General features: G+C 43.0%; 2 protein-coding genes across 8 annotated transcripts in view; one reads left to right on the forward strand and one right to left on the reverse strand.

Moving 5' to 3' along the window:
- The first annotated feature begins 51 nt into the window (after positions 1 to 51).
- LOC148903247 (glucose-6-phosphate 1-dehydrogenase-like) lies at positions 52 to 12,783 on the forward strand. Of its 2 annotated transcripts, XM_088998575.1 has the most exons (12): positions 52 to 267; positions 4,398 to 4,435; positions 4,499 to 4,607; positions 5,104 to 5,321; positions 6,679 to 6,837; positions 7,093 to 7,218; positions 7,305 to 7,398; positions 8,776 to 8,962; positions 10,951 to 11,186; positions 11,729 to 11,805; positions 11,889 to 11,981; positions 12,619 to 12,783. In XM_088998575.1, the coding sequence occupies exons 1-12, from the start codon at positions 133 to 135 to the stop codon at positions 12,704 to 12,706; spliced, it is 1,560 nt and encodes a 519-aa protein (XP_088854701.1). In that variant the 5' UTR covers positions 52 to 132; the 3' UTR covers positions 12,707 to 12,783. The 2 variants fall into 2 exon arrangements, with proteins under 2 accessions (XP_088854701.1, XP_088854709.1); XM_088998583.1 differs by lacking the exon at positions 4,499 to 4,607 and having other exon boundaries at positions 175 to 267.
- The window catches only part of LOC148903248 (ceramide kinase), a 17,043-nt gene continuing 11,703 nt past the window's right edge, over positions 11,031 to 16,370 (reverse strand). For 2 of the 6 annotated variants that reach the window (XM_088998553.1, XM_088998526.1), the window contains 2 exons: positions 15,885 to 16,204; positions 15,348 to 15,527 (listed from right to left, as the gene is read on the reverse strand). In XM_088998553.1, coding sequence (XP_088854679.1) covers positions 15,437 to 15,527; positions 15,885 to 16,204 — 411 coding nt within the window. In that variant the 3' untranslated portion in view covers positions 15,348 to 15,436. Of the gene's footprint in view, positions 11,168 to 11,694; positions 11,929 to 15,306; positions 15,557 to 15,884; positions 16,205 to 16,370 lie in introns of those variants that run through there. The other 4 variants (XR_016115271.1, XM_088998544.1, XM_088998561.1 and 1 more) reach the window with 4 other exon arrangements.

Genomic DNA, 16,370 nt, shown 5'->3' on the forward strand with positions numbered 1-16,370 from the left:
CAGAGGTTTGCATTTCCTTCTTCTTCCAGTAGGTGGTAGCATCGACTTTGTTTTTTCCCCGTGACCACGGTAACTTTTCACTCTGCTACTTTTTCTGTGATTGTGTCATGCCTACTGAGGGGTTGTGAGCTGATGGACGTGAAAAAGAAAGAAAATAAGAACGCAGAGCCGTTCAGTCGCTCGGAGGTTTTCAGGCAGCTCAGGAGGGAACTTCACGGACAGTTGCATTCCGATCGTTCCAACATCTTCATCATCCTGGGAGCCTCGGTCAGTCCATTTTACTTAGTCAACCTCGTTAATCTTATTTGGTGAATGTTACTTATTCGCTGGCTGTTGGCTTTTTGCGATTCTGGACTCAACCATATCAGAAAGGGATTTGTACCCACCAGATTGGCTTCTGCAAGTTTAAAAATCGGATTGTTAGTATGCATCAAGTCACATGCGCTAGTATTTACTTGCGAATGGAATGCGTTCAAAGTCTGCCTGTTCCTCTCTCGCTCGCTCTCAAAGCTGCACTTTGGACTCCACATTCATACTAAACTCGACAGCTGTAATCATTTTGGCAACACAATGAAAATCATCTTAACAGGGAAGACAAAAACGCTACATCAAAATGCGCTTGTCCAGCTCTGTGTCCAATGTGTCTGTTTTTTTTTTCCCATACACCAATGGACACGCCCACACGTGGTCTTAAATAACAGAAAATACTCATGTTAAGAAATAATACCCACAAAGAAAACGTTTTCAATAATACACCCCAACCTCAAAAACTAAAACATACATTTATTTTGAAGTAGCAACATCATGTATTAAAATGATAACATTAAACCTCAGTAAAAACATGTTGTGAATGTAGAGCAGGTCTGTGTAAGCTCTCAGTCGTACAGGAGTGGTCCATCGATGAGAAGGTTTCTTCAGCCGTCATCTGTACAAAAGTGAAGGTTTCGGACGTTTCGCCTCCTATCCAAGAGGCTTCGTCAGCGAACTAAAGTCTGACTGGTCGTATCGGCCCCATTTATATATCCCTAATGTCCAGACCTGGTGGCGCCGGACACAGCTATGATAGGTCCCTACTCTCAGGTTGGGGGGGCGCGGGACCCCCCCCCCTGTGGCCCCACTGATTGTTCCTACATTCCTGACTAACGATTGGCCTATTACCCCCACTCCCCCCGGTATCACCTCATCAGCATAACGACCCTCATCAGCATTGCGAAAGTTGCCTAACCTGTTTTGCCTGAGCAGGCTATTGTATGAACGATCCAAATTGAACCTCACACCACCAGACCGGTTTAATGAAGGATTTTGTTGTTTTATAAGAATCGCCTCTTTTACCCCCCTTTCAAACCATCTATGTTCTTTCGCTAAGATTTTAACCTCATTGTCGTCAAATGAGTGGTTGCTAGCTTTTAGGTGCAAATGTACTGCCGATTGAGGCCCACTAGTATTATCCCTGCGATGTTGATAAAGTCTTTTTTTGAGAATTTGTTGAGTCTCCCCAATGTACTGCTCTTTACAATTTTCATTCTTACAATGTATGGAATAAACTACATTACTTTGTTTTTCATTTGGTAGCCTATCTTTTGGATGCACTAATTTTTGCCTTAACGTGTTTATCGGTTTGAAATAAGTAGGAATTTTATGTTGCCAAAGGACTCTTTGTAATTTTTCAGAAACTCCTGCAATGTACGGTACTGCTACTCCTCTCCTTTTAGAATCTTGAGAATTATTGGTTTCGTTCGCTATTCTTTCTTTCTGACATTTGTTGAATGTCCACTGAGGGTACCCACAGTTAGTGAGTGCTCTCCTGATATGTTTTGACTCCTTTTCTCTACCTTCAGTGCTAGTTGGTATTAGTTTGGCCCTATGCTGGAGGGTTCTGATAACTCCTAGTTTATGTTGTAAAGGGTGGTTAGAGTCAAAAAGTAAGTATTGGTCAGTGTGCGTAGCCTTCCTAAAGACTTCTGTTTTTAGCGCTCTGTCCTCTTTTATAATTACTTTACAATCCAAGAAGGCTAGTTGGTTCTCTTGAATGTCCTCACGAGTAAATTTAATGTTGAAGTCTACAGAGTTGAGATGATCTGTGAAGGATTGAATTTCTTGTTTCTTAATTATGACAAAAGTATCGTCCACATATCTAAACCAGTATCTAGGTTTTGTCCCTGGGAAGGATGTGAGGGCCTGTTTCTCCATCTCTTCCATGTAAAGATTAGCCACTATGGGTGAAACTGGTGAGCCCATAGCACAACCATGGATTTGTTTATAAAATTTTTCCCGAAATTGAAAATACGTAGTATTAAGGCAGATTTCTAATAATTGGCAGATGTGATCCGGTTTCAGTTTGGTTCTTTCATGCAGAGAAACATCCGCCAGCAGCCTCGTCCTCACCACTGAGACTGCTGCTGGGGTTGGGACAAAAGAGAGAAGTCACATCGTATGATGCCAAAGTTTCCTCAGGTTCCAATATGAGGTCTTTGATCCTCTCTACAAACCCTGTGGTGTTCTCTACGTGGTATTCTGTGTTACCAACCAACGGAGCTAAAATAGTTTTTAAATATTTGGCTACATTGTATGTAGAGGAGTCAATGCTACAAACAATGGGTCGGAGGGGGAACCCTTCTTTATGTATTTTTGGCAGGCCATAGATACATGGCGTGGCCTCTCCCGGGTATAATCTAAAATACATCTGTTTGTCTATATGTTTTCCTTTCTCTAGCTTTTGGAGACAGTCAATCATTTCTTTCTTGTATCTATTGGAAGGGTCCCTTTTTAGTTGCTCATACGTGTTAGAATCACTGATTAACCTATTTATTTTGTCTTCATAATCCAATGTGTTGAGCAGCACTGTGCATCTGCCCTTGTCTGCTGGCAAAATAGTAATATTTTTGTCTTTTTGTAGAGTAGTTAACGCCTTTCTCTCTTCTAATGTTATGTTGGACGGAGGAAGTTTGGCACTACTGAGAAGAGCTGATATTTTAATGCGTAGATCATCTGCCTCTGCATACGAAAGTTTGTTATTTTTAATAGCCGAGTCAGTAGCTGTGATATAATCTATTGTAGGTATAGTTTTAGGAGTCACTGAGAAATTTAAACCTTTGGTAAGTACCGCCTTTTCTGTCTCTGAGAGATCTCTGTCTGACAAATTTTTGATCCAATTCTCCCTTGCAAACTGTTCATACCTAATTTTACGCGTGTTTACCAGTAGCTGAGATTGTTTCAGTAAAAGTAATTTTTGAAATTTACCCTTTTGTCTCTCTTTGGTTTTGCTGTGGTGCCTCATATAACCGGATTTAGTAAATTCACACACTTCCTGATAGATTTTGTGGGTAAGATTAGTTTGTAATCGCTGATAATAAGTTTCTATTTCTGACTGTTTGTTTTTTATCTCTATGTTAAGTCTCCTAATTCGCAAATTTCGAATTTTCCTAGTATAATTTTGTTGCATTTTATCGGCTAAGTATCCGGGTTCCAGGGGTGCTTGCTTCAAGCATTTAGGAATTAACCGGCTCTGTCTACATCTAAGATTGAATCTGAGGTGGTTCTTTAAATCAGCTAATTTAAAGGTAGCCTTTTCTAAGTTACGTACCAGCAGAAGGATGTCTCTCCCAAAGTTGGCAGCAATACGTCTGTGTAAGCTCTCAGTCGTACAGGAGTGGTCCATCGATGAGAAGGTTTCTTCAGCCGTCATCTGTACAAAAGTGAAGGTTTCGGACGTTTCGCCTCCTATCCAAGAGGCTTCGTCAGCGAACTAAAGTCTGACTGGTCGTATCGGCCCCATTTATATATCCCTAATGTCCAGACCTGGTGGCGCCGGACACAGCTATGATAGGTCCCTACTCTCAGGTTGGGGGGGGCGCGGGACCCCCCCCTGTGGCCCCACTGATTGTTCCTACATTCCTGACTAACGATTGGCCTATTACCCCCACTCCCCCCGGTATCACCTCATCAGCATAACGACCCTCATCAGCATTGCGAAAGTTGCCTAACCTGTTTTGCCTGAGCAGGCTATTGTATGAACGATCCAAATTGAACCTCACACCACCAGACCGGTTTAATGAAGGATTTTGTTGTTTTATAAGAATCGCCTCTTTTACCCCCCTTTCAAACCATCTATGTTCTTTCGCTAAGATTTTAACCTCATTGTCGTCAAATGAGTGGTTGCTAGCTTTTAGGTGCAAATGTAAGTACATACAGCAGTACCGTACATTGCAATGTAGAGCAGGGTTTGTTGTCCAAACAACGAAATATTCAAGAAATACAGAATTTTAAAGTTGAAATGGCAATGATAAAAATAGTCGTTAAAACAACTAACCAATAGTGTCTCTTTTTAATTGGGATGTGTTTTGGGTTCTTATGGTTTGGTCTTAAATGTCAATTTTTTTCCAAAAATGATCCTGTAGGGAGATCTTGCCAAGAAGAAGATCTACCCAACTTTATGGTGAGTATAAAAAAATCTTTTCATGAAAAGCATAATTTGTTGGAATTAAGTGTGTTCTTTTAGGTGGTTGTTCCGAGATGGCCTGCTTCCCGAAAACAGTTACTTTGTGGGCTTTGCCCGCTCTAATTTGACAGTGGAGGACATCAAGGTTGCTTGCCTACCTTACATGAAGGTAGCCGTTGTTGCTTTTACTGGTATTTTCCATCATTCCACTTAACCTGGCAACCCACAAATATACATGCCACGATACAAAAGTGGAGAGGTCATCAAATGAAATTCTTAGAGGGAGCTCCAAATATTTTTACATTTGGATTTGCATACCATGCTTGAGCTCAAATGTTGAAAAAAATGGTGATATGCAAGGCTTGTAACTCAAAGATAAGAGATACAACAAAACGCTTTTGTCACTGTAACACAACACAAAGGTACACATTGCTGAGCTCACAAATAGCTGGTCAAAACACAAAGTAAGCTTCATGCCAGTTATACATTTTACTAAGAAGACAATGTCATAAAACAGTGCAGAGAATGATTTTATAGTTAAAAAAAACACAAAGGTGACTATTAATGTGCCGGTAGACATTTCTATAGAGAGACAACGCCTTGTTGTGAATGACACTAATATATTTTTGAAAGAGAAAAAGCAGCGACTTGTTCCTTGTCCTCAGGTGACTGATAGCGAAGGTGAGCGCCTATCCACCTTCATCAGCAGGAACACGTACCTGAGCGGTCACTATGATGACGCCGGTTCTTTCCGCAAGCTTAACGCCCATGTGACCTCTCTGCCTGGCGGAGCCGATGCCAACCGGCTCTTCTACCTGGCGTTGCCTGCCACCGTCTACCACCATGTCTGCACAAACATCAGCGTCCACTGCATGAGCCCTAAGTCAGTATACACGCGCACACGCAGGCACACACACACACACACACACACACACACAATAAATCTATTGTCGTGTTATTCCACACCAATGGAATTGATTGATTGATTGATTGATTGATTGATTGATTGATTGATTGATTGATTGATTGATTGATTGATTGATTGATTGATTTTCTACTATTTCTACTTCAAAGGATACTAAGAATATCATACATACAAAAAAACATTTAAGTGAATCAGACATTCATTAAGAAGGTACACCATCATTCCAATTCAAAATGTTAACTTCTTAGCTCTTTCGTACATCCCGGAATCTATATTGCACATGCTTAACATTCTTTGCATTACTTTCACATTTCTGAAGTCATATTGAGTCGAAAGTTTTCTACCTCAAGTTTCTCGTTGTACATTTCAACAATTCAATGAATTGGAAAATATTTCGGTTTAGCTTCACTTTGTTAGCGCTCATATGCAATTTCTTCACAAATTCCATTCATCAGTTGGTTCATCACTTTCCATTAAAACGTGGATAGATAGATAGATAGAGATAGATAGATAGATAGATAGATAGATAGATAGATAGATAGATAGATAGATAGATAGATAGATAGATAGATAGATAGATAGATAGATAGATAGACAGACAGACAGACAGACAGACAGACAGACAGACAGACAGACAGACAGACAGACAGACAGACAGACAGACAGACAGACAGACAGACAGATAGATAGATAGATAGATAGATAGATAGATAGATAGATAGATAGATAGATAGATAGATAGACAGACAGACAGACAGACAGACAGACAGACAGACAGACAGACAGACAGACAGACAGACAGACAGACAGACAGACAGACAGACAGATAGATAGATAGATAGATAGATAGATAGATAGATAGATAGATAGATAGATAGATAGATAGATAGATAGATAGATAAAGGGATGGAACAGCCAATTGTGACTTTTCCTTATTTATTATTTTCTGTTTTTTCAAGAAACTTTAACCTCATCTTGAACCTTCTTCAACTTCCATAGAAATACAGAGAAACAAATTAGGTTTTGTACACACATAATGCAAAGAGTGAAAATAAGTCCCTCTCTTTGGGAAAACAATGTAATGAGAATGCAACAATAATGCGGAAAAGTGACTACATGAAATGACGAGATGACACAGTTGTCAAACTGCACAAGTGCATATAAAATAGCTCCACTCCGTCAGCAGCCGTGTTTTTTGAGTGTAAGCGGTGCACGTCAGGAAGGATGCATTTCACATGACAGAAACCTCTTTTAAAAAAACGGCACGAATAAAATCGCTGACCTACCTAATGCTCATCCGTCATGTCCCCAGCAGAGGTTGGAACCGGCTCATCGTTGAGAAGCCTTTTGGTCGTGACCTGCAGAGCTCGCAGGAGTTGTCCACACACATGGCCTCCCTCTTTGCAGAGGAACAGATCTACCGCATTGACCACTACCTGGGCAAAGAGATGGTCCAGAATCTCATGGTGCTCAGGTAGCATGCGCGCAACTCACACAAACACACACCTGGAAGTCATGGTCCTGTCCCGCCACCTGCGTCCAACACCTTCATCCAGACTCAAAACAAGTCTAGAAATAATTGGCAGTTTCTTTTTTTATTTTATGCAAGTTTGCGGAAGTGCAGAGCATGATGACTTTTGCCATGTCTAAAATGACCACCTCATTTCGTACAACATGACGGAAAAAGACCACGTGAGCTTACACTGTTGTGTCCACTTTCATTTCCTAGATTTGGCAATCGCATTTTTGGACCAATTTGGAACAGGAATAGTATGTCATGTGTGGTGCTAACCTTCAAAGAACCTTTCGGAACATACGGCCGCGGAGGATACTTTGATGACTTTGGCATTATTCGGTGAGCGAGCCGAGCGACCGTCGCCGGAGAAAATGATTCTAATTTGACCATTGTTTCTTCTTTTTTTTTCTTTGATGCGAACGCAGAGACGTGATGCAAAATCATCTCCTTCAGATGCTCTGTTTGGCCGCCATGGAGAAGCCCACCTCCACGCAGCCAGATGACGTCAGGAATGAGAAGGTAAGAGGATCGGGCAGTGTGGTGCACAAGGGAAAGCTTCTTTCATTGGTTGGTCTCTAGCCGTGAACTCTTTGAAAACACGCTGTCAGCCCATTTTCTATTGCATGCGCTTCTGACATCACTGCGGTTGGACTCTTGCAAGAACAGTTGTATCTTCACATTCATCAGATTGTCTTTAACCAGTGGCGGCCTGTAGATTTCATCGCTAGTCCTTCAGTAGTGCTACGTCTGAATCAATCCAGACTGAAAAAAAAGTGTGGTGTGATCTACTACAAGTCCACTAGAGGGTGGTATTAGCCAGGAAATGACTGGCCGACCTTTCTTAATGATGTCCATGTTTTTCTTGAAAAGTCCGTCTTGAAAATGGCTTTCGCAGTAAATCAGCAAATAAAGTGATTGATTAAATCAGCGGTGGGAAACATATGGCTCTTTTGATGATTGCATATGGCTCGCCGATAAAACTAAATACATATTATCGCTTTTTCGCTGTTCATTTTCTGTTGGGGCTGCAGTTGGCGGAAAGCACAATTTTGATTGGATAATACTGGCCGTCATGTTGAAACAGGTAAACTCCCCTTTAAATAAGCCGACGAATAATCAAAATGGTGAGTACACTTCAACTTGAATGCACCGGAGGATTCGCCTTTGTGGAGAGAAAAGGTTCTGATTCTAATTTTCAATGAAACAATACAATCGATGAAACAGTCGAATATCAGTGGCATTTTTACAAGCCCCATGCTAACTTTAGCATCACTATACATCCGTGAGAGACAGCAGAAAGCTAGCGTGCAAGCTAATGAGCAGTATGCAGGCTAGCGATCAGTAACTTCAGTAAATGTATGGACCCGGCAAGTTGACTTTTCATTCCGATCGTTTGGCTGGATTTTTACCAATCACGAGTTGTTAACGGTGAGTACTATCACAGTTATTTTAAATAACACATTCTGACTTGTGGCCGCACGTGCGTGCGTGTTTGCGAGTGTAGATGCGTGTGCGTGTATCCGTGTGCGCGTGTGCGTGTGTGTGCGTGTGTGTGGCTCTCACTGAAAAACACTTCTAAATACGTATGGCTCTCTTATGGCTCTCTTGGTCAAAAAGGTTCCCGACCCCTGGGTTAAATGCTTAAATATGAAAACACACATCTGGAAGCAGTGCAACAGGTAAAAAGTAATGAAATGAAGGTGAAAGACAATTTTTAATTATTTAATAAGAATGAAAACATCAGTCCGGGATTCAGATATTTTTAGGCCAGCAGAGAAGGCTTTGCAGGCCTTGACGGTCCGCCGCTGTCTTGAAGCCTTTCAAGGATAGCGGTTATTACAATGGACAGCTCATCACAATTTCAAGTATTCAGGTTAATTTGTGTCATTTTTTTAGGTGAAGGTATTGAAGTGTATTGCCCCCGTGGAAGCGTCCCAAGTGCTGCTCGGCCAGTACGTGGGGGACCCCGAAGGTGAGGGCCAAGCCAGGTTGGGTTATCTTGACGACCCAAGCGTCCCTAAAGGCTCCTGCACTCCCACGTTCGCTACCGCTGTGCTTTACGTGCACAATGAAAGATGGGACGGTAAGAGGAGACTGCACTGTATTGCTTTCACTTCTCCTTTTCACCCCCAACACCCTAGCCCACCGAATACCCCTTTTCCCCCCACAAGAATCCCCTCTAGAAAATGAAATAGTATTACAGGCATGATCATAGCTGGAAAGTATTTTTGCCTTGGGCACACAGAAATAAATCGCTTCAAAGCTTTGCATTGCATAGTTGATAAAAATCAAGACTGAATTCTGACACAAACAAATAAATAACTAGCACCCTCAGGATTATAACGACTATAGACCCGTTGCTCTGACGTCTGTGGTCATGAAGTCCTTTCAACGCCTCGTGCTGAAGCACCTAAAGAACATCACCGGACCTCTGCTAGATCCTCTTCAGTTTTCCTCCCGGGCAAACAGGTCTGTGGAGGATGCAGTCAACATCGGACTGCACCACATCCTCGACAACACAGGAACCTACGCAAGGATCCTGTTTGTGGACTACAGCTCTGCGTTCAATACCATCATCCCAGAACTCCTCATCCCCAAACTTCTCCAGTTTGGTGTGTCCCCTACGATCTGCCTGTGGATCCTCAGCTCCCTGACAGGACGGACACAACAGGTCAGACTGGGAAAAATATCATCCTCAACACGAACCACCAGCACCGGAGCCCCGCTGGGATGCGTCCTCTCTCCATTGCTCTTCTCTCTCTACACGAACGACTGCACCTCAACGCACCCGGCTGTCAAATTCATAAAGTTCACAAACGACACCACAGTCATCGGTCTCATCAAAGTCAGTGTACCGACAACAAGTGGAGCAGCTGGAGCTCCGGTGCCGTCGACACAACCAAGAGCTAAACACGATCAAAACGACGGCAGAGATGATCGTGGACTTCAGGAAACATCCATCACCACAGCTGCCCCTCACACTATCCAACCGCCTCGTGTCAACCGTTGAGACCTTCAAGTTCCTGGGAATCACAGTCTCCCAGACCATGAAGTGGGAGATCAACACCAACTCCATCCTGAGAAAGGCCCAACACAGATGTACTTCCTGAGGCTGCTAAAGAAGCCTGGCCTGCCACAGTAGGGGCCGCAACATTTCTACACGGCTGTCACGGAATCCATCCTGTGTTCTTCCATCACCGTTTGGTTCGGGGCCGCCACAAAAATGGACAGAATCCGACTTCAACGGACAGTTAGGACGGCGGAAAAAATCATTGGCACCGCCCGTCCAACTCTCGAGGACTTGCACACGGCAAGAATCAGAATCAGAAAACCTTTATTTGTCCCACAATGGGGAAATTTGCAATCCACAGCAGAAATTTGAAAGGGGATGGGGTGGGGGGTGTAAGGATAGAAAACAAGATATTCTAAGCATAACAAAATAAAAATGTCAACTGTAGACTGTGCAAAACCGTTTCATAAAAAAACTGTACATACTGCAAGTATCAAAAAAGGCATATTGATACATGTAGCTGTATTGCATCAACCCATATTTACAAGTGTCCAGTTTTTTTTTTTCACAGGAACGAGCGGCGGTACCTCTCCTTCTTGCAGCGCGAGTGTAATAGTCTCTGGCTGTAGGAGCTACCCAGTGCTGTCAGTGTGGGTGGGAGGGGCTGTCCATCATAGCTTTTAGTTTAGCTAGCGTCCGTCTGTTGCCCACCTCCTCCAGAGAGTCCAGCGAGCAGCCCAGGACAGAACTGGCCCTCTTGACAAGGCGCTCCAGTCTTTTCCTGTCTCGGGAGAATCCAAACTAGGGCGCGGAAAATCCTACTGGACCCTCCGCACCCTGCCCACCACCTTTTCCAGCTACTCCCCTCAGGCAGGCGCTACCGACGTAAAAGCTTGGCCAAAACAAACATGCGGATCAAACCTCTAAAGATGGAGGACACTGATTTGCTGTGGCGACCCCTTGAAGGGAAAAGCCGAAAGGAAAAGAAGATTATTATTATTATTATTATTATTATTATTATTATTAGGGTTGTGATCACCTTCCTTTTTGTTCCCTCAAAGGAGTGCCTTTCATTCTCCGATGCGGTAAAGCGCTAAACGAGCGAAAGGCGGAGTTGCGGCTGCAGTTCACCGACGTGCCCGGTGACATCTTTGCAAATGAATGTCAGAGGAACGAGCTGGTGGTCCGCGTGCAGCCGGACGAAGCCATCTACTTGAAGATGACCACCAAGAGGCCCGGGGTCCACTTCAGTCCTGAAGAGACAGAGCTGGACCTCACCTACAGGAGTAGATACAAGGTGGCTTCAAACCCATATAGCAGCACCTCACAGTTCTCAGTTTTGGGGTTGCAATCTGGGTTCTTGCCTTCTTGTGTGGAGTTGATATTGCGTTTTCTCTATACTCCACTCACGTTCTAAACTGTATACACTGTGTCAAACTCATTTTTTTTTGCCACGGGCCACATTATAGTTACAGTTTCCTCTCGGGGCCGTGATGAATTTGGGGGAGTCATTACAATGTTTAATCCCCTCCATATATTACATATAGAGCGCACAACAAATTAATGAATAACTAGTTTTTAAATTTGAAGTAAAAATTAATGACTGTTATTGTGGTTTACATGGGACAATTTGAAATGTTGGTAAAAAATTGAACAAGTCTTGAACATGTCAAATATTTGACATGCTTGATTTGCTTTCGCGGGCCGAATAAAATGATGTAGCGGACCAGATTTGGGCCCGGGGCCGTGACTTTGACACCTGTGCACATGTTCACTGCACTGACGAGCAAGAACACAGTACGTACTTCCAAAGAAACATCTCCCGTCTCATCCTGGCAGAATGTCAAGCTACCGGATGCGTACGAGAGGCTCTTGCTGGACGTCATCTGCGGCAATCAGATGCATTTCGTGCGGAGGTTTCTGTCACACACTTTAACACTTGGCTCAAGACACAAATGCTGTGCGCTCACTTCCTTTGCCTCTTCTACTTTTCTCCCAGCGATGAATTACAAGAAGCCTGGAGAATTTTTACCCCTGTCCTGCACCAAATTGAGGAGAAAAAGACACGTCCTTTACCCTACAAATATGGAAGGTAAATATGATTTCTTTTCTTTCATTCAAAATATACACAATATTATACATAGTCACCATTTGTCTAAAAAAAAATGTAATTTATTAATTTCGCGTATCACGGAAATCTGTAATTTCCATGTGATAAATCTTTATTGCGAGTTTGCTTTTCTTTTGAGAACTATTTTACATTTTGGCCCGGAGGGAATGGAAAGTCTACATTTTTCGCTTGTTGGTGTAAAGTGAAAAACTTCCATGTATATCTCAACAACGTTGTGTTAACGTGTACTAATAACGTGCCAGTAAGTACCGCTATACTCTTGCAGCTGTTTTATCTGCTCTGATGGCCGCATTGAATTCCAGGACTTATTTAAAATAGATATAATATATTTTCCTCGCATTCATTGAATGTGCCTGCATTCATCCATCTCCACGACCTCCCAAATTAGAACACGAATCAAATTAAAAATAGATGAGAAGGAGGTGTTCCATAACTTCATATAGCAATCCAAGAGCATTTTTGAGAATGATTATTCCCTTTATTATAAAGCATTCCACAACATGCCGATGTTGATTTTCATTATTTCGTTGGTTAAAATTAAAGCTTCATAATTGGAACATGATGCCTTCAGGTTTCTCGGTTGTTCTTTTATACTCAGTCGCGGGCCGAGCGAAGCAGATGAGCTGCTGAAGACGGTTGGATTCCGCTATGAGGGGAAATACAAGTGGGTGCAACCCCATTTGTGACCCGCCCGTCTGCCTGCATCCACATCGAGTATGCGTCACGGTTGACACATTTCGAAGCAATAAAGTTAACTCAGTCACTTCTGTATTCTGTTTTATTTGGTGCATGTTGGAAAAAGCGTGTTATCCATGATGGGTGGAAGGACAGACGTGAATTTTTAGCGTACCACAAGACTGTCAGAGTTCACTGGTGGACTCGTTTTAGGGGTACGAAATGATTAAGATTAATTAGATTTTCATTATTTCCAATTCATACAAATCTCTCAAAAATCTCATTGAAGATTTAGAAGTGGAAGAACCGGTTTCTCCTTCTTGCGTTGTACACATCAGCAACGCCAATTTAAACCAATATTTGGTTGACATGTTCTTCACAATGACGGGTATTGACATACCATATACTATATGCCCATACAAATTTAAACACTACCTTAAAACAGATTATTTTCTTACAGACAGTGTATTTTAGGTGTTCAATTACTTGACATGTTTCGGCGTATACTTCCTTCCGCCTTCGTCAGAGTGTCACGGATGTTGTTGTGACGCGACTTTTTTCAGCTGATGTTACTATGAGGGCGTGACCTACCTGTCAGATCTGACAGGCAAGTCACGTCCCCCGCTGTCCGCTCGTCCCTCCAAGGTGGTGGAGAGCATGTAAGCTCCCTCATCCCTGTTGATGGTCCTTGGTTCTCGCTTCCGGATTTCAATGGCCTCCCTGATCCAGCGCTGATGTTTGTTTTCTTCGGTGCGGATGACTCTGGCCTTCTCCCAGTCCATGATGTGATTTTCTCTTTTGCAGTGGTGGCGGATTTATTGTGTTCCTGTTGTGCTTGTTCTTTTATTGCTCTTGTTTGTATTGTTGCTGTCTCCTTCTCACACTCCTCGTGCTCTTTTTTTCTTGTATTAAAACTATTTCCTGTCTCCCTGATGTATGATTTATTGCATGACTTGCATGGGATTTCATATATTGAGTTGCATTTATTTTCCGAGTGTATTTTGTCCTTTGGGTGTACCAAGATCTGTCGGAGAGTTGTGTGTGCTTCGACCGGTGTGTTTATGTTGTGTTTCCTCATTGTTCTTTGTTTGCGTTCTGTGATCCCTCTCATGTATGGCAATGTTACCATTCCTCTGTGCTCTTGTTTGTTTGTTTGCTTCTTCTTACTCTCCTGTCTTGTGTTGTTTTTGACCTGCTCTACACCTTTAGTTATTGCCCACTGACGATATTGACATTTTTGTAGTGCGTGTTGTATGTGTTTTTCCTCCTGTGTTCTGTCCTCTGGGTCCGTGATTATTGTGGTTCGTTCATGCAATGTTCTGACGACTGACAATTTACGGAAAGAGGGGTGTTCAGATGTCCAAAGGAGATATTGGTCTGTATATGTGGGTTTCCTGTGCACTTTTATTTTGATGTCTCCGTTGTCCGTGTGGTGTATGTTCAAGTCCAAGAAGGCGATGGATCGGTTTGTTTCCTCTTCATGGGTGAACTTGATGTTGCCTGTGGTGTCTATGGAGTTGAGGTGATCCGGAAGCTGTTATGTATGTCCTGTTTAGAGTTTTTTTTCCAGAATGTCGTCCACATAACGTTTCCATAATGTCGGTTTGTATGTTTCCGGGGCTGTTGAAAGAGCTTTCTGTTCCAGGTCCTCCATGAAGAAGCCACACAAGATGGCAGAGAGTGGGTGCCCCATGGCGAACACTTCTTTTTGTCTGTATATGGTGTTTCTGAATTGGAAATATGTGGATGTGGCAATGAACTGGGGTAGCTGGGTTATGTCATGTGCTGTTAGATTTGTGGTTTTTTTTGAGTGTCCTGTACTATCTGAATGGTGGCTTTAGTCTGTGTTTTGATGAAAAGTGAAATGACGTCATGTGATATGAACATTCCATCTTTCTGTACTTTTATGATGGCGAGTTCTGTAGCGAGCTGCTTTGAGTTCTCGCAGTGTTGGCCCGTGTGTCGCAGTAACGGTTTTATTATTTCTGATAGTGCTTTTGAGAGGTTATAGGTGACTGATCCTATGCTGTCTACTATGGGGCGGAGAGGTGTATCTGGTCTAACAGGGATGAGGGAGCTTCCATGCTCTCTTCCACCTGGAGCAGTATCCTGGGGGGACGAGCGGACAGCGGGGGGCGTGACTTGCCTGTCAGATCTGACAGGTAGGTCACGCCCTCATAGTAACACCAGCTGAAAAAAGGCGCGTCACAACAACATCCGTGACACTGACAAAGGTGGAAGTATACGCTGAAATATGTCAGGTAATTGAACACCTAAAATACACTGTCTGTAAGGAAAGAATCTGTTTTAAGTTAGCTATCAAGTAGACAGGATGAACTTAATACAACAAATGTAAGCACTGTTCAATTCACATGATAGAATTTTTCACAAATTAATCCGCCCATTTTTTCCATCTGCAGGAAAACATTTTGCCATCCTCTGATGTCAAATTTGAATAGAGGGTGGTATCATCTGAAACTGAGGTGGATCAAATCTACTTCATTCGAAATCAATGACAATTAAATGTATTTTTAGTAGCAGGGGCACACAAGTTTTTATAGTGCGATGTGTCGATGAGTCTCGGCAGCCAAACTCAGCCGGGAGGGATCCCCAACTCATCTGCCAATCAAATGAGGACAAATGCTACAGATGGATAGAAAAATAAATAGTTTATTGAATTCATATCAGTGGTTAAAAATGGAATCTGGTAAGCCCCTGCCTTCTTTGTCCCCTCGCTCAAGTTACAGACTTCGCCTTTGGTCATTTCCTGGCTGCGCGGCTGTCCCGTCTTCAATGCCCCTGGCATAAAGACGTACCAGCTGTCCGTGAATTCTGATGGAGCGATAAGAACACGTTGAATCCTGACAGTATACCAGGTGCACCAAACCACAACGCCACGATTTATTGCATAACCAGGCCTTCCTCCCACAGGTCAAAAACATGCACATTAGCGACAGGAAACGATTAAATTCAATATCCACTGCTTCACATATAGTTATTCATTGAATTAAATAATGACTGCTATTGGCTGGCAACCAGTTCAGTTGTACCCCGACAACTGCCCAAATATAGCGGAGATAGACTCCAGCACCCATGACGATCCATGTGAGTCGTAAAACCGCCAACGTCACTATTTTAAGACCCAAACGTATCTCAGGCACACAGATTTTGAAAATGTCGACGCATCACCTGCAGAGGATGTCGGTGAAGGGCAGAATTTCTCCATCACAGTTCCACACGGATGTCGTCGGCGCTTTGCTACAGCACACGCCGCAGAGGACCCCACAACTTGCTTTTGGAGGCTGTGGCCGTTTGTTGGTCAGGTGCTGCTGAGAGCCATTCCTGCTTATGTCTTCCTCATATCCTCTTTTCTCCTCCTCTTCTTCTTCTTCTTCTGCTGCTGCTGGAATGGGTTCCCTCGCCTCCGTATACACATCCTCTTCTTCACCAGAGGATGCTGAGAAGCGAATGGCCTTGACACGGTGGACCTCAACAAACGGGAGATCAAACTAACCACAAACGGGGGGAAAAAATATCATTTAGCAAGACGCCAACCATAGCATGAACTCAATGTGCGGAAAAGCAAATGACATTTTCAAAACAATTACAATGATACCTTGGCTTACGAACTTAATTGTTTCACAGACAGAGTGTGTAAGGCGAAAAGTGTGTATC

Source organism: Hippocampus bargibanti, linkage group LG01, assembly GCF_051943395.1.
Source record: "Hippocampus bargibanti isolate YZ-2025 linkage group LG01, ASM5194339v1, whole genome shotgun sequence".
NCBI lineage: Eukaryota > Metazoa > Chordata > Actinopteri > Syngnathiformes > Syngnathidae > Hippocampus > Hippocampus bargibanti.